At 53.8% G+C, this 25,440-nt stretch overlaps 3 protein-coding genes across 6 annotated transcripts in view; 2 read left to right on the forward strand and 1 right to left on the reverse strand.

Annotated features, from left to right (window-relative positions):
• The window catches only part of LOC147646781 (uncharacterized), a 405,151-nt gene extending 380,082 nt beyond the window's left edge, over positions 1-25,069 (forward strand). The window contains 2 exon segments of the mRNA XM_086872942.1: positions 12,763-12,770; positions 24,140-25,069. Of these exon segments, the coding sequence (XP_086729068.1) occupies positions 12,763-12,770; positions 24,140-25,069 (938 nt within the window).
• LOC147646790 (maestro heat-like repeat-containing protein family member 7) lies at positions 1,591-8,531 on the forward strand. 4 transcript variants are annotated; one of them, XM_086872845.1, is made up of 16 exons: positions 1,591-1,898; positions 2,090-2,231; positions 2,540-2,604; positions 2,714-3,358; positions 3,543-3,691; positions 3,949-4,096; positions 4,303-4,493; positions 4,576-4,713; positions 4,985-5,099; positions 5,272-5,409; positions 5,625-5,801; positions 5,926-6,081; positions 6,241-6,342; positions 7,351-7,453; positions 7,736-7,792; positions 8,094-8,531. In XM_086872845.1, exons 2-15 carry the CDS (start codon positions 2,114-2,116, stop codon positions 7,777-7,779), a joined length of 2,289 nt encoding a protein of 762 aa, XP_086728971.1. In that variant the 5' UTR covers positions 1,591-1,898; positions 2,090-2,113; the 3' UTR covers positions 7,780-7,792; positions 8,094-8,531. The 4 variants fall into 4 exon arrangements, with proteins under 4 accessions (XP_086728971.1, XP_086728973.1, XP_086728972.1 ...); XM_086872847.1 differs by having other exon boundaries at positions 1,599-1,898; positions 8,358-8,531; XM_086872846.1 differs by having other exon boundaries at positions 1,629-1,898; positions 2,063-2,231.
• On the reverse strand, positions 13,714-19,296 carry LOC147646791 (uncharacterized). Its single transcript, XM_086872894.1, has 11 exons — positions 19,085-19,296; positions 18,657-18,728; positions 18,203-18,274; positions 17,929-18,000; positions 17,737-17,838; positions 17,177-17,284; positions 16,822-16,893; positions 16,126-16,224; positions 15,578-15,685; positions 14,783-14,957; positions 13,714-14,255 (listed from the first exon to the last, which is right to left on the reverse strand). Exons 2-11 carry the CDS (start codon positions 18,712-18,714, stop codon positions 14,012-14,014), a joined length of 1,110 nt encoding a protein of 369 aa, XP_086729020.1. The 5' UTR covers positions 18,715-18,728; positions 19,085-19,296; the 3' UTR covers positions 13,714-14,011.
• Positions 25,070-25,440: the final 371 nt, after the last annotated feature.

The following is a 25,440-nucleotide window of genomic DNA, read 5'->3' on the forward strand; positions in this document are numbered from 1 at the left end:
AGGCTGGTCCATTTCAGCATCCCCAAGTCTTTGTGGTTCCCTGTGCACCCATTGCCTCCTGAATCCATTCTTGAATTCCCAGTTACTGCTGTGCAGGACATGAGAACACAGGAATAGCTTGTTTGGCTCATTCTTGTGTTCGCTGCTCCTGCCTAAAGGAATCATCAGGACTACATGCTGATGTAAAGATATAGCCAAACAGCAAAGATTTTTTCTTTAATGTCTAATACTAAAACCTTGTGTGACTGTTCAGACACTCTAAAATCCAGGGTGAAAATGACAGCTTTGGTATGGAAGAATCCTAGAAATTTTGACATGTGATTTTTCTAGTCAAGGATTTTAATGCCAATGCGGAAACTACAAAAATATTAAAACTTCTCATTTGCAACCCCTTTGAAATGGCATCAGCACACTTACAGGAGACAGGGTGTGACAGCAGGGACAGTACTTGGCAGTTCATGGCTTCAGATGTGGGAGATAAATATTTTGCCTGGGTTCAACCTGAAGTTCATGTTTTCCCAGGGTTTTGATTGACTGGTCATTGCAGGTAAATTTAATAAATGCAAAAGGATGTAAAAGCACAATTTCTGGAGAATGTGCACCTGGGAGAAAACTGGGAGAAAACCTTGAACACAGCCAGCAGGCTCTGGAAAAATTTTAAAAAGTTAAAATTAAAAAAAGATGTAGCTCTGTGATTGTCCAGGCAGGACTTTTTGTGTCTGGGGAAAATGTCTGCCTTGTACCAGCTGCACACAGACAGACAGGCAGCAACTGAAGCCTTGAACATCAGAGAGTGGGCTAATGTTTCTCCCAGAAAAACAGACCGAAGATCAGACTGAAATGTGACAGTGCCTCCGTACAATCAAACCATCCTAGGAAACTCAGCAGCTGATGGTGTTTTTGTGCTACTGCAAACCCCTTCCATGGAAAACCTCATTCCAGGAAGGAGCAACATCATCTGACAGATAGCAAGTGGGCAGCAGTAGCTCCAGGAGCTTCCTGCAGGAAGGAGCCCAGCCCCCAATGCACATGGGCTTTAGCTGCCCTCTGGCACAGAAGCCCCTCAGGGGCACAGGTCTCTGGGGCAGGAGATGGGCACCAGCACTGCCAGGGCTCGGGTGGGGTGGCAGGTCTGCCTCGGTGGGGACTCTGCCACACCTGCTGATTTCAGTGCTGGCTGGGCCCCAGGGCTCAGAGCAGCATTCGTGCCCTGGCCCACACGTTCCTTGTCTGTGTCACACCTGCAAGTTTAGAATGGTCACCAGCCAGGACGTGTCCAAAAGAGGCCGTATCAGCTTCTGTGCAAGGCCCCGTGCCCTTCCATCTGTGGCTGCATCGGCAGCCCTGGGGCTCCTTCTGCTGCCCTGAGCCTGCAGAGCAGGGCAGCGTTTGCTGATGGTTTGAGGTGTTCCAAAAATCCTGTTGGGCTGTCTTAGACACTTTGGGCAAGGGATTCCTTCCAACCTGGGCCACTTATGGGGGGAGGGGGGCGGCCCCAGGGTAGAGGGCAGTGTGTGTAAGGGCCTTTTGTGACACGGCGCAGCACGGTCACCATAGGATGGAAATGGACAGGGTGTCAGAGGGCCCTTTGTGACACATGGTGACATAGGAGCTGGCGGTGACAGGGCCACACCACAGTGCTCGGTGCATGCGACAGGACAGGACGCGCCAGAGTGGTGCTGTGAGGAGCCCCCACACAGCGCACTCATTTGTGTCTGACCTGGAGCTTTTCCGAGGCTTTACTCCCACAGGTGACCTTGTGGAAAGACTGCGGGACTCGGTGGCCGTGGCCTTCCCGAGGCTTTTCTTTTGCAGGTGTCTGCAAGGCCGGACTGTGGGACTTGGTAACCCAGAGCTTTCCTGAGGCATCTGCCATCCTTCTGGCCTGTGCCCTCAAGGTGAGACTGTGGGACTCGGTGACCAGAATCATTTAAGAGGAGTCTCCTGTCATTGTGGCAGGAGCCCTCAAGACCAGACTGCAGGACTTGCTGTCCTGTAGTCTTCCTGCAGCATCTCTACCGCAGGTGTCTTCAAGGCACAACTGCGGGCTTTGTTGACTCAGAGTTTTCCCAAGGCATCTCTCTTTAAGGTGCCCTCAAGGCCAGACTCTAGCATGGCAGGCAGATTCCTCAGCCTCTTCAAAGTGGTCAGGGGGAAAAGGAAGAAGGACACTGGAGCTGCTCCAGCACAACAGCCTGAAGAGCCGGAGCAGTTCCAGCCACTGCAGGATGGTGAGTGGCAGAGCTGGGCCACAGGGCTGATGGCTGCAGCCAGCTTGGCCCCATCCCATCCCATCCCATCCCATCCCATCCCATCCCATCCCATCCCATCCCATCCCATCCCATCCCATCCCACCTGCTTTGGACATGCCCACAGACAGAATGGAAGAGGGGCCAGGGCTGCCCCACCCCCCACAGCAGCCCTGCTCCATCCCCTGGCGCATCCCAGGGCTGTCCCTGCCTGGGGAGTGCACGGCTGGGCTGTGTTCTCCAGCCTCTCCCACAGCCCCTCAGCTCTGGCTGCACTCGCTCTTTGCCAGATGCAGCCATGGACCGGACCCAAGAGCAGGACCCCTCCCTTGGCCGCTTCCGCAGAACGCTGAAGGTACCTGCAGCCATCCCCACCTGGGCTGGGCCTGCTGTCACTGCTCAGCTGAGAACTGCACTTTTAGCACTCCATGGAACATGCCTAGCTACCCTTTGTTCTCCTGCAGATGTTCCGGAAGTTTGTGCCCATTCAGCACAGAAAGACCAGTACCACAGCAACTGAGAGCACAGCCGAGCCTGACTCTGGGCTGACCGAGCTCCAGGCAGAGCCTGATGTCAGCCCAGATTCATCTGAGCTCTCAGAAAAGTTTGACACCGCAGTGACTGAAAACTGGGAAGAGGCTTTTCTCATGTCAATGACTGAGGATGTGGCCACCACAGACACTATCAGTGGAGAGACTCAGGGCCTGACAAAGACTGAAACCAGCCCTGATTTGGCTGAGCACTCAGAAGACTCTGACAGTGCAATGAATGATCACAGGCCAAAGGCTGACATGGAAGTGACTGAGGACATGGCCATCACCAAGTCCAGCACTGGTGTGGCCATCACAGACACTGTCAATGAAGAGACTCAGGGCATGACAAAGACTGAAACCAGCCCAGATTTGGCTGAGTGCTCAGAAGACTTTGACAGTGCAATGAACGATCACAGGGCAAAGGCTGACATGGAAGTGATTGAGGACGTGGCCACCACAAACGCCGACACTGGAGTGGCTCAGGACATCGCAAATACTGACACCATGCCAACTCCCACAGTTATTCATGCTCCCTCTACAGATTTCTTTGAGGAGAGAGGATTTGCTTCTCAGCAGGTACCCAGCCTGGGGCTAGGGCTGGAGGCCTCCCAGGGTTGTGTGCCCCCTCAAGCCATGGCCACTGGGCCCCCTCAGCCTTTCAGGCCAGCACAGTGTGGTGGGAAGGGAAGCACTTCTTGGGGGAAGCTGGGGAAGCTGATCCCTTTTACAGTGCTCCAAGTCTTTCCCATGCCTCCTCCAGGTGCCAGTCATGGTGAAAAACATTCACCAGAGTCTCACGTCCCATGTCACTGTGGGTGCCAGGCTGGCCACGAACATTCTGAAGCTGGCTGAAAAACACCCTGTTGATGTGGTGCTGACCCTCCTGCGCTGTGCCCCATCATGTGACAGGTATGGGGCCCACGTGCCTTGAGAGCTCAGGGCTCACCAGCCTTTAGGGCCCATTGCCCTGCACAGCCTGTCCAATGGGCTCTGCCCAACAGGCAGAGAGGTCCAGGAGCCTTGGGCCCCTCTGTTTCTCCAGGCTGCTGCCAATGTTCCCTCCCTGCCCCTCAGGGCACTGGGGCTTTGTCACTTGGGCTCCCACAGCTGCATAGGTCATGGTGCTATGACTGAGACACCCCTGATACAGAGCTCTGATCCCACAGAGCTGCTGCAATGATGTGGAGAACTATCGCCTCGTCGGGACCAACAATGAAGAAGGTGCTGGCAATACTGCTCTGTGTGATGGAGGATTGGCCTCTGCACAGCATGTGCACCTCCGATGGGGACAACAAGACTGTTTTTTCCCTGGCTGTGAGTTTATGGGCCCTTGCTCAGTCCCAGATCACCTCTCCAGCAGCTCTCCACCCTCTCCCTGCCTCTGCGAGCGCTGGGCTGAAACCTGGGCTAGGGGAAGGCTCAAGGGACACCGGGCCCGCTGCTCCCCCTGCGTCTCCCCTTGGGCCCTGCCCCATGGACACCTCAGCACTGAGCACTGTCTTTGGGTGCTTCTTTTGCAGGCAACTCTGGTGCTCTGGGTGATTATCCAAGTGCCTGAGTGCCACGAGGCCATGATCCTTTATTCCGCCCGCCTGTTTGTGGCTCTGCTGTTCCATGTTGTCATCACCACCCAGCAGATGCCACCAGTGGAAGTTGACATCTTCTGGAGAGCATGCCAGGAGGAACACCGCCTTCCCAGCAACCCCAACAGGTGCCAGTCCTCCTGTCCTTCCCATGCCTTTGTAGACACTGCCAGTTTTCCCAGTGTGACCTGGGCTTTGCTCTGCACACAGGTTTGCAGTGCAGGCCATGAAGGCTCTGCTCTGCTGTTTGCACTATGATAGTGAGTTGATGGCTATGGAGCGCAAGCGTGGCTGGGACACGCTGCTCTGTGCTGACACCCAGCACTATGCCGTGGGTCTGTTGGCCAGGTGAGACCCCCTTCTCCCCGCTACCTCCAGCTTTTGTGCCCGGTGCCTGAGGTGTCCCCCACAGTCCCTGTGGTCCTGGGCCAGAGGGTCACTGAGAGATGGCTGAGCAGACTGGAAAAGGCCAGGAGAGGATGCCCAGAAGGAGCCACCTCCCAAAGTACCCACAGTCCCTCCAGGGATGCTGAGGAAAGACCAGACCTCAGTGAGTCATTCCTAGGAGAGGTTTGCCCTCCCCACCTCAGGGTCTTTGTGCCTTTTTCCCCTCTTCCAGGGAGATGCACGGTGCCTCCCTATCCTTATGTTCTGGGATTGCACTCCGCCTGCTCCGGCTGCTCAGCAGGGAGGAGCCATGCTGGGATCTGCCCTTCCTGCCATTCCTTGTGGAGGTGAGCTTGATGGCCAGCACTACCTCACTGACCTTCCTCTCAGCTCTCTGCCCTTGCATAGCCACAGCTGCCTGGGACGGTGCCTGCTCCCTGTGCCGCTGCCTGGACCCCGCCCTGTGTGGTTCCAGGCTCCTGCCAGCTGGGTCCCCTGTCACTGCCCTGTGCCTTTCAGGTCCTGGATTGCCTGGACTTGCGTGAACGTGGTGACAGCATCCTGGAGATCATGTCAATGCACCTGCAGAATGAGTGCAGGCAGAGGCGTCGCCTGGCGCTCAGAGGCCTCATGGTGCTCAGCAAGGATCCCTCGATGGTGAGGACAGGGCAGCAGCTGAAGCTGTGCTGGGGAAAGCAGCTCCTTGTGCTGGCTGGGCTTCAGGAGCTGAGGCAGCTGCTCCCAGCTCTCCTGCCTCACCTGCCTGAGTGCTTTGGGACAGCCCTTTGGCCTCTGGGCCCGGCGGCAGCAGAGTGGGGCTGCAGTGCCAGGGCCGTTCATGGCTTCTCATCACAGCCTTGTTTTCCACACAGGCCATAAGAATGTGCAGCCTGTCTCAAAGCCTTCTGGAGCTGCTGGGTGATGCAGACAGAGATGTGGTTGGCATGACCCTCCACGTGTTCACTAATATGCTCAAGACCAAAGACATCCTGATATCCAGTACCACTGCCCCAAAGCTGGCTGAGGCACTCCTGCTGCTCTTTGACCATGTAAGGCTCTGTGCCCCCAGCCACGAGCACTGGCTGCTGTACAAAACTTTGCTTGACAGATATTTGGGCCTTCACCCAGTGAGCCTGGAGTAATTGGTATTAAGTTCTTTTTCTCTTCCTTCAGGACCACAGCCAGGTGCAGCTGCTCTCCCTTGACCTCTTCTTCAACATGATGGACTTGGTAATGGATGAGGGAAAAAAGCCTCTGGAGAAGATTTTGAGCCAGAGCCTGATTCCCCTCTTCATCCACTGCTATGATGAGAACCAGCATGTGGCGAAGGTCAGGTTTTGTGTGATGCTGGTGCATCCCTGGGAGGGGCATTGGCTTCCTCATGCCCTAGAACCTCCCAGGCTGCAGCCTCCTCTGGGCCCTGTCACCCAGACAAGAGTCCTGTGCCCTTGGCTGCATTGCCATCTCTGCATCTCTGCTGCTCTCCAGGCCTCTCAGAAAACGCTGATTCGTGTGGCCGAGTTCCTGAAGAGGAGAAATCTCAAGCAGCTGATGAAGAAGGAGCAGCTGTCGAACTTTGCAGAGTGTCTGGTAAGGACAGCCTAGAAGCCCCAGCCTCAGCCTGGAGAAGACCCTTGGCCCCAGCACTCAGTGTGTGGTGCTGGCATCTGTGCCCCTGCCCAGTGCCGCACCCAGGGGCGCCAGCCTGCGCCGCACACACCGCTCCCTTCCCTGGGCCGCACACGTTCTTCTCCAGGCTCCCGTGGCCCCGAGCTGGGTGCCAATGGAGCCCTTGGTATGCGGATAGAAAAACTCTATAGCTCACAGAGTAGTTATGAGAGTAGGTATGAATTTATTCAGTGCTGAGGTGCATGGGGGATATCTCCTCCAAAAGCATGCACACCTTGGAGACTTGTTTCTCCCTTTTTATTCTCTACAAACCAGGGTTACACAGTATGCCTAATACATATTCATTTGCTAACCCTGCCTTTCCCCGCTTCATACTAAAATTAGTTCCACGCCTATTTGCAGCTGCACACTGCTCCTTGTTGGTCACTCTGGTGGTCGTCTGGGGGTCTTTAGGGCTGCAATTTTCCTTCAGCTGAACTTTTCACCTTGTCTTTTTGTGCATGCTCCTTTCAGTTCTTTTGAACCCTCTCTTTCCATTTCTTGTGGCTTAGGGGTCCAAAAGAATCCAAGGAACCCCCTCATCCTATGGTGCATTTATGCTTGCATCCTGTTTACGTATTCTAGCTCTTTATCTCATCCTGCAGTCTTTATTCTCTTCCTGCTCTTATGGGAGCAGTCAGCATTTCACACGGGTTTTGTAGCCCTTTCTTTTACTCAAGGCAATTTTTATAAATGATTCCTAATTCCTAATTTCTCTGTTTCACCCTGGCCCACTGGGGCTGTGGGCCGGGTCGGCACCGCGGCTCCCCAGGCAGCACCCGGCCCTCTGCCCCCTCCAGAGCCCGGCGCCAGCGGCTGCTGGCCGGGCCTCAGGGCTGGGCGGGCACGGGAGGCCGGGGCTGGCCGCAGGCAGTGCCCGACCGAGGGGCACAGCCCGCGCCAACCCTTCCCTCCTGCCGCTCTCTGCAGCTGGCACAGGACGAGAGGCGAGCAGCTGAGCACCTGCGCCGGGCCCTGCCGTACCTGCAGAGCCCACAGGAGTCCCTGCGAGCGGCGGCCATCAGGTTCATCGGTGAGCCACGAACCTGGCTGGGCTCCCTCCCCGCCCCGCCGCAGCTCGGCCCCAGCCGCGGCTGCTGCCCCGGCAGCGGCACCCGGGCCCGGCGCCCTGGAGCCCCGGCTGCCCTCGGGGCTGCTGCCGGCCTCTGGCAGCCGTGCCCTTGGGCTGAGTCAGGATGCGGCACGGGCCCGGGCTGAGCCCTGCCGGGGGCGGGAGGGCGTGTGGCCCCAGGGCTGGCAGCGTCGCTGGCAGGGAGCTGTGCCGCTGGGGCCCTGACAGGCTCTGTGTTCCCAGAGATGGTCGAGGTGCCAATGAGGGGGCAGCAGGAAGAGCTCTAGGCCTTCAGTAAGGGTGAGTGAGTGCTGTCCTTGGGGGCTGGCGTGGGGAGCTGCAGTCTCTGCCCTGGCCACTGAGGGCTTTGCTCCCTGTGTGGACAAGGGGTGGTGAGGGCAGAGCACAGAGAGATTTCAGGGACGTGGGGCGGGGGATTTGGCAGGTGTGCATTCGTGACCAGGACCTTGCAGCTGATCCCGTTGTCCACTCCCCTCTTGTAACTCTGGCAAGAGCAGGCTGGGATGGCCTTGGCAGGACATTCTCCTAGGATTCCCGCAGATGCGGGCTCTGATTGTGGCTCTGTTCCTCTCTCTTCCAGCCTTTTAAGCCCTGAGGAGGAATGACAGCCCTTCCCAGACAAACATAGTAGTTCAACTGATATTCAGTGAAAGAGCTGCAGAAGTACACTCATCTGCTGGCTCAGAAGAAACAGTGTTCATTGAAGACCTCCAGATGCCATGGAAGATGAGAACACCTTGACACCAGAAGAGACCAGCTGGAGCTCCAGGCACAGCTAATGATTGGCACAGCTGAGCCTGTGGGAAGCTCATGTGGCTTCAGGCCTCTCCCTGCCTGTAGATAGTTCCCTCCCTGCAGCCCTCAGACACTGCCCACTCCTTCTTTTTCCCTTCCACTCTTCCTCCCTTTTGACAGCTCCATCCCCCCAGCCCTCAGACTGTGCCACCCCCTTTTTTGCCTCTCAGCTCATCCCTTTGCTTTGCCTTCCAGCAATAAACAGTTTGGCTTTTTCACTTAACCTGCATCTATGTGGAGCTGAAGGGTCACAATTCTGGAGTTCTGTGACACAAATCCTGAGCCCTGAGACACACGGGCCCCTCCTGCTGTTCTCTTCTGCACTGTGTTTTGTTCAGAGATGCAGAGGAACGAGCGCAGATCAGGCTGGATAGGTCCCTGTGCTGAAGGTCCAGTTCCACAACATTGTGGAGTTAAATGTCTTGCTGAGCACCCTGAGCCTTGGATTTTGGAAGAGCCAAGCTGAGTATGTCCTGAACCCCACTGTGTGGGGTTCTGTGTCAAGCATCCACAGATGGCAAAGGAGCTTAGAATGCGTGAGGCTTTCAAGAATAGCTTCCTGAAAGCACAGTAATGCTCCATCCCTGCTCAGGATCAGGAAGAGGGCAGAACCAGAGAGCATCTGGGCTTAACAGGGAGCTGTGGGTGTGTCTAAGAGCAAATGAAGCAGCAGCACAGTGGCTGAGACTAGGACGCACAACCGTGCCGGCGTCCGGAGCGCTGTCAGGCAGTGCCGGGATCCCGGCCTTGGTTCTGGGCCCCACAACTGAGGAACTGCAGCCCCTGCCTCAGAGCCTGTCAGAAAGCCAAGCAAGTGAGACCAGAGGGAGGGCATCCTTCCAGTCTCTCTTGGGCATGGCCACAAAACAGCTCCTGCTCCTTCTTCCTCCGCCTCTGTTTGGGCTCTGCTGTTACAAATGGAGACAAGTTTAGACAAGTTCTGCCTTTGTCTCAGCTTTGTGGCAGCAGCTCATTTTGAGGCAGCCTGCACCCCAAATGTCACTCATTCACAAGTTCTTAAGAATGGCTGATTGGGTTTATTATAAAATGAATTCTTTATTGAATTGACAAAGGATTAACAGACATCAGACTTTAAACAGACCACTTAGTACATAGGACAAAACAAAAAGAGCCACTACTAGATCAAAAATACAGTGGACAATAAAGGGTACCTTGTTATAAATCCATGTTGTGATACTGGCTTTTGCAAGTATTAAGATGAATGCTGTATGTTCTATGCTTTTGCAATGTCTTTTTCTCCTGCTAGCAAGTTTTAGGCATAGGTCAAGAAGAATTTTGGACGTTAGGGCAATGTCCTGTCTGTGCAAAGCAAGATAACCTCCAGGAAACAAATGATGGGGCCCAGGCTGCTATCAACACTGACCACCTGCAGAAGAAGGAAGCCCAGCCCAAATAAAAATGTGATAAAGGGAAATAAAATCTGTAAGACACATGCTCTAAAAAGGCAGATTCAGGGCGTAGACATGAAAAATACTTTGTGGAAAAATATGAATATGCATTAAAACCCCACAGCAGAATGGGAGTGTTCCAAAGATATCAGGTGTGTTCCTGGCAACGCACCAGGATACCCTGGCTGTTTTAACCCTTTGCTTTATTGTCTTTGTCTCCTAATTGTCTTTTTGTTTATATTAAACCTTTTATAATTTATTAAGTGAGTGAACCTCGTTTTTCACAATAGGAAGGAGTTCTTCACAGAAAGGCTGATTGGGAATTGGAATGGGCTGGCCAGAGGGGAGGTGGTGGAGTCACTGTGTCTCTCCAGTGGTGTGGGGGAGTAACATCAATCTCTGTGCAATAACTGATTTTGCTTTAAAACAATTGCTTCAAAATTACTTCCTGTTCCACCGTGAGTGTCTGTGCTGGTTTGTATTAGTTGATAGTTGGTGAGGAGGGAAGAAGCCACCCATGCAAATGCTTTTTCTAGGAGGGGGCTGCTAAGAGCTTCCTCTGTGCTTAGCAAAACCAATAGCTGGCTGGCTCTGAGAATTGACAACCTATGAAACCATTTAGAAGCTGGATTCTCCTCTGTGAAATTGACATTTTAAAGACAGTCAAGCCGAGGAAAGCTCTCTGTTGTTTCCAGCTGTGAAGAGTTAACTGGGTGCTGGTCAGGCCGGCCCTGCTCCACCCTGGCCTGCACCGAGCCGGGCTCCGCCAGGCCCCCTTCACCACGGCCCGCGCGGCCCCAGCAGCTGCCGGGCACAGGGAGGGGAAGCCATCGGCCCGCAGCTGAAATTGAAGGAAGCAGGGGCCTGGGACCAGCCATGTGGGCAGAATAGCCACGACTGTTCTGGCCGGGCCCCCTGAGATCTTTGCACAGCTCCAGGGCAGCCTGAAATTCATCACTGTGACTGCTTTTGGACCAGGCAAAAACCATCATGATCATCTGCAGGCCTGGGTGAGATATTAACTATTTCAGTGCACAGATGAGACCTGCAGACCCCGATCCTCCCCTTGGGTGAGAAAAAAGAACAGAGTGAGGACATGTAGAAGACAACATGAAGACGCCAAAGTCAGTAAAGAAGGAGTCAAGTCCCAGATGAAAGGAGAATGAGGAGATGCCTTAGTATTGGGGCTGAAAGTTCTTTTGGTAAGGCCATGGACATGGACTATGATACACTAAAATATCCCCTTTAATTCATTAGAAAATATGGAGAGCTGGAGTGTTCAAACTCTAAACATGGGCTGAGGCCTGTAAGAAACGGTCCGAAGTTTCCCTCATCTGCCTCATAATCATTGCAAGAACAGAGACTGAGACCCTTAAGACACCAATAGAATTTGTGCAGGGGTTCTGGCCTGGTTGAGGTGGAAGCTTACCAGGCGATTGTTTGCAGGCATGCTTTCTGTGCTGTCAAGGTACACTGCCTTCATTCCTGCTGGTGAGCAGGGACTTGTAAGGAGCGGCCTGTTCTGTACCTTACACCTGCTTCCCAGAGCAAGGGGTCTCATCAAAATAGCCGAGGAATTTCCCCACCTCTTGGCCAGCTGCCCCTTGCTTTGAAACAGACTGTAAAAATGACTTTTCCAAGTTACTTTCTTTGAGAGAGATGTCTCCATGGAAGAAGACACCAGCGACCCTGTCTTGTCCGTTGGTAGCTATAACCCCACCCCCCCCCCCTTTTTTCTCCTTGCATTTTGCCTCTTTATCCCTCTCTCCCTCTCTCTCTCCCTGTCCTCTATCGCATCACCCTTGTTGCTGGCACTAAAATAAAGACGCATTACTGCTGTTGTGATTTAAACTGAAATCCTTTGGTGTCCTTTTTGCAATCTGAGATCAAATGAACCTCTCATGACTCCCACTTGTGTTAGCGGATCGTGACACTCGGGAGCGGGGTGACCCAAGGTGCGGCTTAGAGCAAATGCTCCACGGCACGAGGATATTGGTAGGCGCACGGTGGAGACAAGGATGAGGAGGAGATCTCCAGTATGGGTTCCAAAGGCTTTTACTCCACTGGAGCATCCAGGGACTGAAGACCAAGAACACAACTGAGTGTGGGTTTTTATATGGGGGAGGCCAGAGGGAGGGCACAAAATTTTAACCAATAGGAAGAAACTATGGGAGGAGTGGAAGGTTCCATTCAACAATACAATAGGGGAAACAAGGGGAGCAGAGTGGGTCACATGGGCCAATGGGGAATTGGAGATTAGGGGATTTCCAGAGGGGCGGTTCAGGTAGGAGGCTGGCCTAAGGGAAGACTGACAAATGGGTGTAATGACAGATGGGGAACATGAGAAAACAAGGGCTGGGCTTGAGGCAGGTTGGATTGATAGGTGGGTAGGAGGATACAAACTAGGAGCAAACCAATGACTTAGGGGAATAATTGGAGAAACCATTCAAACAAAGCAGACATCACAACAATAGAACTGTTAACCATTACAGGAGGTGGCATCTTCAAGAGGCGATGGCATGTGAGTGAGCTCTTGCCACATTGACACTCATTGTTCTACATGGAAAGGGACATTGAGAACTTAACCTCCAGCATTCTCCATGGATCTCAAACTGTCACGTGCCAGGGCTTCCAAATAATCCATGTTCTGATATCAATCTAGACGGGAGCACAGATCAGAAGCCTTTCCATGGTGCCCCCAGTGGAGCCGCGTCCGCCTTTGTCTGTCAGGAAAAGGGATGCGGGAAAAGTGGGCAGGTGCCACCCTGCTCTATTTGTGTGCCAGGCCTGAGCCTCAAGTGTTTCTGGTTTCTTAGCTAATTTCTCCCTGGCTCCTCTTTAATACAAGCAAGAGAATAGCATTGCACAGTCCAGTTTGACAAATAAGGCTTGTGCACAACTGAGTGCTTCCACTAAATTAAGAACCCAATGTGCTTGAAAGCTGACCTTCTGTTTGCTCAGGCCTCCTCACCTCTGTAGATGAGGTGACTTTATGCTGCTGGTATGTGGGTTTTAGGAGTATGTGGGTTTTTATCTGTGATAGAGGTGAGGAAGTGTTGAACTCATTCCAATGAGCTAGCCAAAGCAGTGACTTTAGTGTCTCTTTGGCTGGGAAGTAGCACCGGCCTTGTTGAACGCAGCAGCACGAGCAGGGCTCCTCCAGCAGCAGGGACACACCATGAACCAGGAGGGGACCGTGGTACCAGAGGGGACTGTGTCACCAGAGGGGACTGTGGCACCAGAGGGGACTGTGGCACCAGAGGGGACCGTGGCACCAGCCGTGCCCAAGGCCTGAAAAGGGTGGCAAAGTCAGGTGGTGCTGCCTGGCTGTATGAACAGCTCAGGCAGGGCGTGGTGAGGAGCCAGATCTGGGGGCCATCCAAGGAGTCCTGTCAAGAGCAAATGGTTCTAATATTCTCTCTGGGAAAAAAAAAGGGGCAATCTTTAGAGTGAACTGAAGTGCTAATAAAGATTTGCTCACATATGGTGGGGTTTCTCTGCAAATGGGCTTTGATGGGAAATTTCTGACGACATTTAGTTTTGCTCTTTAAGTTGAGCACCTGAGTAGCTTTGTTGAGGAATGGAGAATTGTTTGTAGCTCAGTATTTTCTCAGGAGGAGCCTTACATTTTAGCACAGGAGGAAGGTAAGGCAAAGGTTTAAAATCTTTCCCCTCTTGAAGTGACACACTTTCTGAGGAGTCTGAGGAGAATTCCCCTCAGCCACTGCCAGGGCTGTTTGCCTCTTCTGCAGGCTCAGGATTCTGGGAGTTCCAGGAGCCTCAGCTGCCATGGTATTTTCCTCTGAATATTTCTTGTTGTGCAGTATACAGGGAGAATATTTTGTGTGAGATTCTCCTCTGGGCCTTGAGGTGAATCTCAGTAATTCTGTTGATTTTCATGTCCAGATGAACTTTTTTGTAGATAGGAAGGAAAAGGGAAGAGGCACCATGGAAAATTAATTGCTCAAAATGTGAGTGGCCCAACCACATTAAAAATGAAGTCTAAACTGAAGAAATCTTTTATTTTTATTTTTTTTCCTTGCTAGGTGGGGTAAAACATGAAGTGTAAATAAATAAAGTTCTCTGTAAAGGTTCAGCCAGAACCCAGCTGTATGAAAATCAAAAGGGATAAGACAGGGCATGGGAAGAATCTTCACCCCTTCTCATTGAAGGTAAAAGAGTAGGAAAAGTGCCTCTGGCTGTTACCCACAGGTAATGTGTTATTTGTAGCCAAGAGCAGATGCCCCAAGCTGCTGGTGGCCCAAGCCCTGTCATGGCTGTCCCACTTTCAGTCCTAGCTGGACCAGGGTGGCTGGCTCGGGAGGGGAGGAGGTGGGGGAATCTCAGGGGGCTTCCTCTTCACAGCAGGGCTGGGGGGCCGTGGGGGAGGCACGGAGTGCTGGTGCTCTGCTTTCCAGGTCGACTCCTGCTTCTGAGGCCACATTTGAGAGCTGTCGAACGAGGCAGTCTCTGGGCTCCCTGGGGGCAAGGGAGAATCACACCTTCTTGGCTGGTATGCTGGAGCTGCAGCAGGGTGACTGTGGAGAGAGGAGTGGCTGAGGCCCCCAGCTGCCGTGGGCACTCCGGGATCCTCCTGCACAGCAGGGCCCAGAGCGGCCAAGGCTCCCCAGCATGGCTGGAGCTGCTGGCACAGCTTGGCCCAGCTGGACAGCTGCCCCTCAAGGCCCCAAGCAAGCAGGGGATGGCTCTGGGCAGGGTCCCTGGCCAGGAGCGGGCCCCAGAGCACCTCTGCCTTTCAAGGGCAATCTCGTCCCCGCTCTTTCTCCTGCCCACCTTGCTTTGCCTCTGCCCGCTGCTCCTGGGGCTGCTCTTGGCCAGGCAGCCTCAGTGGGAGCCAGCACTGGCTGCAGCCCCAGTGGGCTCCCCAGGACATGGCCCAGCAATTAAGAGGCCAATGAAAGGCCTGGACAGAAGCAGAACTCTCAGCAGAGTTATTTGGGCAACCACTGATTACCCACAAGTGCACAGCAGCCTCACTGGGAATGTTTCCTGACCATGAGCAGCCTTTCAAGAAGCTGGAGGGTGGAGATGAACAACAACTTACCATTTCTTGTCCTTCCACCACCGGAATCCAACATAGCACAGGAGCATGGAAAGTGGCACTGTGAACAGTGTCACTGCTGTGCCTATCATGCAGGACTTGCACACATCCTGCGGGCAGAACACTCTTGGGGTGCTCGATGGATTCTCAGCATTTATACTGGACTTGCCAAGCGCATCTGTGGGAGCAATGGGCAGCGTGAGCCTGTGCTGTGCTCCATTGCTGAGCTGGCAGCACGGTGGATACGGCCAGGACATTCTCTGTTTCCCCCAGAGCTGGGGCCTGCAGGCACCTTGCCACCCCTTGGCACAGGCTGTGCCACCCAACAAAGCCCAGAAGGCCGAGAGCAGAGCCTGGGACAGCACAGCTGCTTGGGCAGTGGCCCCTTCCAGGGACACGGGTCAACCCATCCCTGAGCAGCCACTGCCACCCCTGACCCTCCCTGCTCTGTGACAGCTCCCCCAGCCCCAGGGGACAGAGCCAGGCCCTGTAAGGGGCCAGTGCATCCCCTGCCCAGTTGGGAGCCAGGGCTGGCTGTGGCCCTGGGCTCACGGCAGGGCTCCCACTCGGGGCTGCTCCTGTGTCTTGGGCCTCTGGATGCTTAGGGCCAGCTCCAGGAGCAGCTGCAGGGGGAGAGATGTTGGTGCACAAGTCCCGATTCCCAGGGGCTGGGAATGAGCTCCAGAGGCCTGGAAGCCGTGGCACCTCCAGCTTTGGCTGCTGCCAGGCCATGCAGGCCCTGAGGGAAGAGCTGCTGGCACACAGCCCTGCCGAGGGAGAGCCCAGCACAGCAATTACCTCCTGGGCCTGGGCCTGGCATCTCCTCCTTTCCTGCATCAGGAGTTGGCACAGGGCCATTCCTTCCTCTAGCATATGCCATCATCTGCACAAACATCTGCTCCAGCACTTGAGAAAGGAAAAGGGACAGCTGCATAAGATAGAACTGTTCACCATTAGGGGAGGTATCTTCAGGAGGCAATACTTGTTAAAGTCATGGATAAAGGTCAGGAAAATATCCAGGTTATTGGGGCTGGGCCAGGGCCCTCCCTCCTCCAAACAGCCACTACACCTGATCTAGCCCAAGACCAGGAATTTCAGGGGATCTCAGGGTGTGCATGGCCTATGCTGCAGTTTGGGCTCCCTGTCAGCTGATGCCAAATGCCTTCCTGCAGAGGCTGGGGAGAAGCTGCAGCCAGGCCATGCTGGGAAACAGCCCTGCAGGCCATGAAAGCAGCAGCGAGGCAGCAAGGCTGCCATGGATCCCTTCCTGCTGTGCCAGGCACGGCGTGTCCAGATGTGCCCCTGGCTTCTGGATGTCAGGAGAAGGCTGAGGGACATGAACCCACCATGGCGTCTCTCCAGATCACTCAGCATCCTGTCCAGAAGTTGGGATGCCTCCAGGGATTTCTTGTCTTCTATCTCTTTGTTCTTCCATCTTGGAGGACCTTAATGGAAAGTAGTTCTGTTTCTCCATCAGTCCAGAGTAGCAGTGAGTGCACCTGGGTGACTGGTGCCCTCCAAGGCACTCCCTCCTCTCTGTCTTCCACTCAGGAGCAGGAGCAGGGGGACCACGTGCCTGCAGTGTCCCCACAGTGGGATGGAAGGAGCCCCTTGCATGGCAGTCAGGGGAGAAAGGACTCCCTGGAGCTGCCAGCAGCTCTGAACTGAGCCCCAGACAGGGCCAGGGCTTGGCAGCAGCAACAGGAGCAGCTCAGTCCCCTGGGGCTGGCAAAGGAGCCATGCAAGGCACAGCCCTGGGGCACAGCCCTGGGCCCGGCCCCTTCCTCTCTGCTCTTCCTTGTAGCTGCACAGAGCACACGGAAAGTGACACTGGCATTGCACATGGGAAGAAGATTGATAGTTAAATGCTCCTTCCTCCCACTGACAGCAATGCTGTGGGATCACTCAGGGCTCCAGAAGGGAGGGGGGCGATGTTTCCAGAATCCATCAGCCTTCAGATTCTTAAGGGAAATGGCATGAGGGTGAGCTCTTGCCACACTCACACTGATAATTCTGTGCAGAAATGGACATTGAGAACTTGCCTCCAGCATTCTCCATGGGTCTCAAACCATTATGTGCCAGGGCTTTCAGATGCTCCATGTCACCATCCCAATCTAGAAGGGAGCACAGATCAGAATCATTCCATGGTGAGCTGGGATCCCCTTCTGCCTTAGGGAACTGGGCACTGCAAGGGGGTCGGGGATGGCCATGGGAGCCAGATGTCAATGGACATGGCCAAAGCTGCAGAGGGGCCTGGGCAGCTCTGGGCTGGCCCTGGACGCTCTCAACGCCTTTTCCATGCTCTGTGCAAAATCCCTGAAAGGCAGGCATTGCCAAGCAGCAGAGATTTACAGCTCAAGCCTCAGCAGGGTTCAGGCCCAGAGGCACAGCAATTACCTCCTGGGGCTGTGCCTGGCATGGCCTCCCTTCCTGCAGCAGAGGCTGCCCATGAGCCACTGCTTCCTCCGGGAAACGCCGCCTTCAGCACAGCCTTTGGGTTCATCTCTGGAGAAAGGAAAAGCCACAGCTGGATCAGATGGAACCATTCCCCTTTCAGGGAAGTGTTGTCATCATGATGCGATACTAGTCAAGGTCATGCATAAGGATTAGGAAATCATATAAACTTACGGGATTGGCCAGAGCCCTCCCTCCTCCAAACAGTCCCTCAACCTGATCTAGCCCAAGACCAGGAAATTTCAGGGGATCTCAGGATGTGCATGGCCCATGCTGCAGTTTGGGCTCCCTGTCAGCTGATGCCAAATGCCTTCCTGCAGAGGCTGGGGAGAAGCTGCAGCCAGGCCAGGCTGGGAAACAGCCCTGCAGGCCATGAAAGCAGCAGTGGGACAGCGAGGCTGACATGGATCCCTTCCTGCTGTGCCAGCCATAGCATGTCCAGATGTGCAGAGAAAGCCCCCAGCTGCTAAGTCACAGGAGAAGGTTGAGGGACATGGACCCACCTTGTCCTCCCTGCAGCATTTCCTTCAGCATTTGCTGCATGGTATTGGATGGCTCATGGGGTTTCTGGTGTCCTGTAGCTTTGTTCTTTCCTCTTGGAGGACCTAATTAACAAAATATATATCCATTTCCCAGGAATGGATCCTACAAAATCAGGGTTCAGCTTGTGGGATCAGCAAGGACACAATACTCACCCCTGCTACGGGAGCTGGGCTTGCGTGCAGCATCCAGCCCAGGAGCCTGGAAAGTCCTCCCTGCAGACACACCTGTAACTCAACAGCCACAGAAGCTTCTGTCATGTCTGCTGATCTGCACAGGCAGCACTGAGCCACAGGAGCGGTGAGGGGATCATGCAGGGTGAGGGCACACACGTGCACAGCTCTGTCCTGACACTTTCAGCGATGCTGCCCTGGCTGAGCTTCGGGCTCTGAGCAGGCAGCTCTCCCAGGGGGAAAGGCCTTGACCTACCCTCACCATGTCCCAGAGCCTCAGTCCTGGATGTGGGTTGAGAAGCCAGATCACCTTCACCAAGAGGCTTGGCTGCAAAGAAAGGCAGGACAGAAGAGTTCCCGTGGCTCTGTAGGAGAGCCTCAGGCTCCCTGGGGCTGGCAAAGGAGCCACACGAGGCACAGCCCCGGGGCACAGCCCTGGGCCCGGCCCCTTCCCTCTCTGCTCTTCTCCGTGGCTGCACAGAGCACACGGAAGGAGACACTGGCATTGCACATGGGAAGAGATTGACAGCTAAATGCTCATTCCTCCCACTGACAGCAATGCTGTGGGATCACTCAGGGCTCCAGAAGGGAGCAGAGCGAGGGTTCCAGAATCCATCAGCCTTCAGATTCTTAAGTGAAGTGGCACGTGAGTAAGTTCGTGCCACATTGACACTGATTATACTGTGCAGAAATGGACATTGAGAACTTGCCTCCAGCATTTTCCATGGGAATCAAACCATCATGTCCCAGGGCTTCCAGATGCTCCATGTCACCATCCCAGTCTAGAAGGGAGCACAGATCAGAACCATTCCATGGTGTGGTGGGACGCCCTTCTGCCTTAGGAAACTGGGCACTGCAAGGGGGTTGGGAAAGGCCGTGGCAGCCAGATGTCAGTGGACATGGCCAAAGCTGCAGAGGGGCCTGGGGAGCTCTAAGCTGGCTCTGGTCACTCTCCACCCTATTTGCAGGCCCTGTGCAAAATTCCTGGAGGGGCAGCAGGACCAGCACAGGGTCCCTGGGGACTCTCTCCCTCCCACAGAAGAAACCCTCCCTTAAGCCCTGGGGAAAACCATCCCCAACGCTTCCCAGGGAGAAGGAAGTGCTGTCTCAGGAAAGGGAAGCCAGGCCCTGGGCTCACCTGCTCCCTGTGCTCACCATGGAGCAGCCTGGGCAGCCCTGTCAGGCAGGGCCACTGCCAGGAGGAGCAGGAGGATGAGGTGCAGAGCAAAGGCCATGGTGCCTTGCCCACTGCCAGTCCTGCAGCTCTTGCTGCCACCACTGTCCTGACACCGCTGTCCCAATGTCAGCACCGCTGCTGCCACAACAGTCGTGGTCAAGGACTGACTGCTCGGTCCTTGTGGTGCTGTGCAACCACGGGGCTCTGGGACCTCTGTGACCTCAGAGCCTGCTGTCACCTCAGCCTGCTGTCACCCCAGAGACTGCTGTGACCTCATGGCCTTGGCTGTACCCCCTGAGTGTTCTCCCATCTGTACTCCAATCTGTACTGGACTGATTGTAAATCTTTGACTTCATCAAAGGGTCATTGCTAAACAAAACCTTGGTTTTGCCTGCTGACATTGCTGGTCATGTTCTGTCCCATGAGATGCTCTTGATGGTTCCCTCTTTTCCTGGGCATGGCGCTGGAGGAGGTCCAGGCCCAGGTGATGCCACTGAAGGAAATGTGCCCTCAGCCCAGGGACACTCAACACAGACTCCCCCAGCCCCTCGGGGCCCTGCTGCTGGTCACAGCAGCCCCTGCCTGGCTCCTGCCTGCCCACACCGTGGTCAGCCCCGCCTGCTCCTGGACATGGAGCTCAGCCAGGGCTGGTGCTGTGTGGGCTTTGCTGGTGGTACCAGCCAGACACTGGGGTGACAGCTCCACCTCTTTATTGGAACAGAAGAGCTGTGTCAGGCCCTGCCCTGGCAGGAGGGACCCACCTTCAGTCCAGGCCACAGAGCAGGGCAGGTCCCTTCAGGGACACAGGGCCTTGCTGTGGGTGGTGGCAGCATCTGCACAGCAGCAAGCTGGTAATGCAGCTGTGACAGGGACATCACGTATGGGCATGGAGATGCGAAATGTGTGGTGCAGGTGTCCCTGAAGGAGGTGTTTGGCCTTTCCTGTGAAGCTGCAGAGGGGAACCTGTTGAGAGAGGAGTTGGCTGAGGCCCCAGCTGTAGCTGGCACACAGAGACCCTCTTGTACACTGGGAGATTCTCACTGTGCTCACAGTTTCCCTCTGAAGACTAAGAGCTGAATGTGGATGGGCTTAGCAACTGGTCTGCAGGCCTAACAATTGAGGTAGCATAAAAAGAAATTGAGAAAATACAAGTTTATCCATAGCAAGGAAGAAAGCAAGGCCGTTAGCATGGAAACCAATAAAAAGGTGCATAAGGGGTATTTACAGTTGTAATAAATGGAATTGGTTCGTGCTAACTAAATTGTAACTGTTATTAAAGTTATTATTAGAAACAATCAAGAATCAGTGTTACAAAGCAGATGTACCCCTTTGCAGATGTTACATGAAAAAATTGAGGTACAGGATGTAGTTCAGAAGATAAATGGTGTCTCAAGACCAAAATGGCCTTGAGATGCCCAAAATTAGAACCAATTTAGGCATTGGGCCTAAAGATGAGTAAACATAAGGGTAATTAGTAGACTAACATAACACAAGGCTTAGTACGCACATGCAAACCTGTAAGGTTATCCAAAGGACAATGAGGAAGAAGAGAAGCCTTCACCAAAAGACCACCAAAAGAAGACTGAAGACCCCATTGCAACAAGTGAGGCATGTACCGTGAAGAAAAGTGGTGTAAAGTCAGAAAAATTTGAAATAGGAGGAAACTTACAGGAAACATTAATGAATATGTATAAGCATACAGTATATGAGTTTAGCTTGAAGTGCTTTGTTTTGAACGTGAGGCAGGGTGGGAAGCCTCCGTACCCTGGACGGTTTTGCTTATGCTTTAATCATACTTAATTACTAGTAGGTTATATATATAAATTTTATTTTTTTATTAAACTGTATTATTTTACTAAACTGTATTCTTTTATACCACATTACTATTCAGTTTAGTAAATTGTATTCATTTTTAATTAAACTTCCATTAAGCCAAGGGACCTAGTTTTCAAAATTCTAATTTCATTTATAACAATATTTTAACAAAGAAAGTTGGTACAACAACATTGGTATTTAACAAACGTGACACAATATGAGCTATATTAACAAAGAAGGCACCTTATGGTGACAACATTCTACTCTTTAGACTGTAAGCATCTTTCTGTACTGATCAGGAGGTCAGGATTTACTCTTTACAATCCTGATGCTGAATGTCTCCTTAGGCTGTCTGGCCACAGAGAAGAATGAATCCCTTGCAGGCTGCCCCTGTTTGGACAACCTGCTCCTCACCCCAAGCCTCAGCATGTCTGACATGGCCCACCTGGGACAGACATCCCAAAACATTGATAACATTTCTCTTTAGAATTTTTCTTTATCATTAAAATATAATTAATTAATAAAAATAAATTTTGATTTTTATTATAATATTGTTCTATATTTTTAGAACCTAATTTTTATATTTATATGAAAGAATTGATACATTTTTAGCAACTAAAAACATTATCGGTCCTTGGTTCAAAGTAACACAATTCCCTTCATTAATTAATTTATCACTATTTCTCCCTCTTTATGCTAATTTGTCCTACTTTTAGTGCTTTGATAATATTTTTTAATCATTTTCTCAGACAGGGTAAAAGGGACCACTTTGGGGTCCATGGAAACTTTTCTGGGGAACATTTGGGGCAGTTTTGTGTCTGGGGAGGGAATTTAGAGAGAACTTGGTGGTCTGGAGGACACTTGGGGGAGCCAGGTGGGCACTTAGGGATTCTGTGGGACAATTCGGGGTCTGGGGGAGCACTTGAGCATCCAGGGGGGCTCTTGGAAGTCAGGGAGGGGAATCTGGGGACACTTCGGGGTCCGGGCGGGCACTTGGGGGGCTGTAACAGGGAATCTATGGGTCGCGGGGGATGATGGGAGTTGTAGGCGCCGGTATAATACGGTTTAATGGGGCCGCGGAGCATTACGGGAGTTATAGGCGCATCTCCAGTGGGTTCCGGTGGGGCGTGGAGCATGATGGGAGATGGAGTCATGGCAGAAATAGTGTTCCATGGGCGCCGCGGAGCATGATGGGAGATGTAGTCCCGGGAGTGGCTCGGAATACGCGTTTCGCGGTGCAGGGAAACACTTGGAGAGAAATTTTCCGTCCGAGTTGTGGTTGCAGGTCCTCGGGGCGAATGTATACGGCTCGGGAGCACTTGGGGGGAACCTGGGGAGCTGTAACCGGGCTCTTTTGGGCGTGGGGCACAGCAGGAGGTTTGGGCGCGGAACTGTGTTCTGGGATGATGGGAGATGAATTCCCAGCCGTGTCTGGAAGGGGCATCTGTGGGGTCGGGAGCATTCAGGGATCCAGGGACGCTTTGGGGGGTCCTGAACGAGTGCTGAGTGAACACTCGGGGATCCTGGAGGTTTTGTGGGAGACTTATGGGACATATGGGGGGCGATGCCGGGGTTCTGGGGAGCGCAGGGCATAATCCCAGTTCCTGACAACCTGATCTCAATTGCCCCCTGCAGCCTGCTACTCACTGCCAGGACGATCCCAGTATGATATCCCAGTGTGATGTCAGTACACAGCCAGTGCAATCTCAGCCACTGCCAGGATGATCCCAGTACAAACCAGTCCCTGCCAGTGCTGCTACTCCTGGGATCCCCCAGCCCTCTCTGTGTTCCCCCCTCCTGCATCTCCCCAGAGGAGCCCCAAGGGCTGGCAGTCCCCAGCCAGGGTCCCCAGCCAGCCCCAGGTTGGATCTGCAGCCCCCAGTTTTCCCAGTTTCCCTCTCCTTTTCCCCGGGCCGGGTTCCCCCCATCCCCAGCGGGTGGGAGCAGTGGAGAGCCCCGCGCTGCCCATCCCGACCTGTCCCGGCTCCATCCCCACTCCTGCTGTGGGCTGTGAGGGGTTCGGGAATGGGGCACTGAGGGTGTCACTGCTCCTGGGGGAGGAGGGGGAGGGATGAAAGAGGAGCAGGAGGAGGAGGAAGAGGGACAAATGAGGATCAGGGAAAGGAGAAGGAACCACAAGGTCAAGCACTCCCTGAATTTATAGTCCCCCACCTGTGCGATCATCACCCACCATCCCACAGGTGACTGGGGAGCGGGAGCTTTGCCCAGATATCCTGGGGGGGTCCCTGGGTTGGGTTTATTTGGGGGGGGGATGTTTGGAGAATGTGGAACTCCAAAGCTGAGTGGAAAATCCTACTTGGGGGGACATTGGGGGGGTCCCACCATCCTTAAGTGGGGAGATGGAAACAGGGGGAACTTTTCAGATTCCTGGCACTCTCAACAGCCCGGGGAGGGCAGGGACCGAGAAGACAGGTGATCCCCAGTACAAGCGTGACTCCCAGCAGCTGGGACAGGGGGAACCCTTGAACCCCAAACAGGAGAGACCAGAGATGGGGAACTCCTGGGAGGCATTTTCAGGCTGAATTTTGGTGTTTTCTGGAGGTTTTATGGACCCCAGATGTCCGGTGACTTCTAGAGATGAACACGGGCAGAGGGACCTGCAAACTCAATGTCCTCATCCCTTGTATTTCCCCAAAACAGGATTTCCCATTGCCAAACCTTGGCTGGATGGAGCGGAAGGCTGCAAGGAAGAGGAAGATGCCTCAGGACACCCAGGCAGGTGAGGAGGAAGTCAGTGCCCCTTTCCCTCTCTCTCCTGCTCCATCTCCCAGCTCAGCATGGCCCCCAGCTGCAGGACAACCCCACTGCCAACACTGTCCTGCCAGGGACACACTGGGGGGATCTCCTTCCCCTTCCCTCTGGCACGGAGGCAAATCCCATCCTCTCCTTGTCCTTCCTCCCCCAGACAAGGAGCTGAGGATGGAGACCAGGGAGGACAAATCCCTGCAGCAGAACCTTGTGGAAGAGGCTGATTTGAGCAGTTCCACAGTGCAGGAATCCAATGGGGAGGAAAAGCCCCGGAGATCCTGCAGGAGGAGGGGCTCCAAACCCATCCCAGGGTGCTCTGAGGAGGAAAGACCCACCCTGTGCCAGGAAGGCGGCCGGAGATCCAGCCGGGGCTCTGAGCTGGTGGTCCATGAGCAGCTTCACAAAGGGCAGAAGCGCTACAAGTGCTTGGAGTGTGGGAAGAGCTTCAGCCAGAGCAACAGCCTGATCTGCCACCAGATGATCCACACTGGGGAATGGCCCTACAAGTGTGGGAAATGTGGGAAGGGCTTCAGCTTTAACTCCAAACTCATCATCCACCAGCGCAGCCACACTGGGGAGAGGCCCTACAAGTGTCCCGAGTGTGGGAAGAGTTTTCGGATCAGCTCCAGTCTCCTTGTGCACCAGAGGATTCACACAGAGGAGAGGCCCTTCCGCTGCCCCGACTGTGGGGAGGGCTTCAAGCACAGCTCCACCCTCACCATTCACCGGCGCATCCACACTGGGGAGAGGCCCTTCAAGTGTGGGGAATGTGGGAAGAGCTTCAGCCGGAGGTCCCACCTGATCCGCCACCAGAGGACCCACTCCGGGGAATGTCCCTATGAATGTGAGGAATGTGGGAAGAGCTTCAGCCGGAGGTCCCAACTGACCATCCATCAGATGATCCACACTGGGGAGAGGCCCTACGAGTGTCCAGAATGTGGGAAGAGGTTTCAGACCAGCTTCCAGTTCCTCAGGCACCAGCAGATTCACACGGATGAGAGGCCCTTCCGCTGCCGTGACTGTGGGGAGCGCTTCAAGCAAAACTCCCACCTCATCACCCACCGGCGCATCCACACTGGGGAGAGGCCTTATAAGTGTGACGAATGTGGGAAGGGGTTCAGCCAGAGCTCCAGCCTCAGTACCCACAAACGTATCCACACCGGGGAGAGGCCCTATGAGTGTCCCCAGTGTGGGAAGAACTTCTCAGACAGCTCTCAATTGACCAGACACAAACGGAGGCACCACTAAGGGAAGCCCTGCGAGTGCTCCAAGTGCAGGAAGAGCTTCGTGTGCTGCTCCAACTCCATCCCCCATCAGTGGACCCACGTTGGGCAGAACCCTGATGGCCCATGTTCCCTGTGATCTGTGTTGGGAAGACACTGGGCTGGTGGTCGTTTTGGTTTTGTTCGAATTATCTTTAGATTCATCTTCATCCCTTTGGAACAGACTAAATTGGGGTAAAAATCAACAAATTAATGGCATCTAATTAATCAATGGCACCTAAAACCTCACATTTTACTAGTGCTTCAAGAGAAACTGGGAATCAGGGAGCTACTTGAGAGTATTTAGGGGTTGTGGGGTATTTGGAGTTGTCTCCATTTCTTGGCACTCAAAGAGATGAGGGGCTTCAATCTGTCACCTCAAGACCTCTCAGTGCCTCTGAATGCTAATCAGTCCCACCCCAAAATTATTCAATTCCACCCCCCCCCCCAGCTATGATGCCCTTAGTTTTA

The sequence above is a fragment of the Cyanistes caeruleus genome, unplaced genomic scaffold (genome assembly GCF_971803275.1).
Source record: "Cyanistes caeruleus unplaced genomic scaffold, bCyaCae1.hap1.1 HAP1_SCAFFOLD_78, whole genome shotgun sequence".
Lineage (NCBI taxonomy): Eukaryota > Metazoa > Chordata > Aves > Passeriformes > Paridae > Cyanistes > Cyanistes caeruleus.

Coding starts and splice junctions, on each gene's coding strand:
- LOC147646791 (XM_086872894.1), bottom strand. CDS start 18,714: ATGGAGCATCTGGAAGCCCTGGGACATGATGGTTTGATTCCCATGGAA. Junction 16,225..16,821: donor ACCCATGGAGAATGCTGGAG/GCAAGTTCTCAA, acceptor CTTTCCATTAAG/GTCCTCCAAGATGGAAGAAC. Junction 15,686..16,125: donor TGATCTGGAGAGACGCCATG/GTGGGTTCATGT, acceptor TCCTTTCTCAAG/TGCTGGAGCAGATGTTTGTG.
- LOC147646790 (XM_086872845.1), top strand. CDS start 2,114: ATGGCAGGCAGATTCCTCAGCCTCTTCAAAGTGGTCAGGGGGAAAAGG. Junction 2,605..2,713: donor GCTTCCGCAGAACGCTGAAG/GTACCTGCAGCC, acceptor GTTCTCCTGCAG/ATGTTCCGGAAGTTTGTGCC. Junction 3,692..3,948: donor TGTGCCCCATCATGTGACAG/GTATGGGGCCCA, acceptor CTGATCCCACAG/AGCTGCTGCAATGATGTGGA.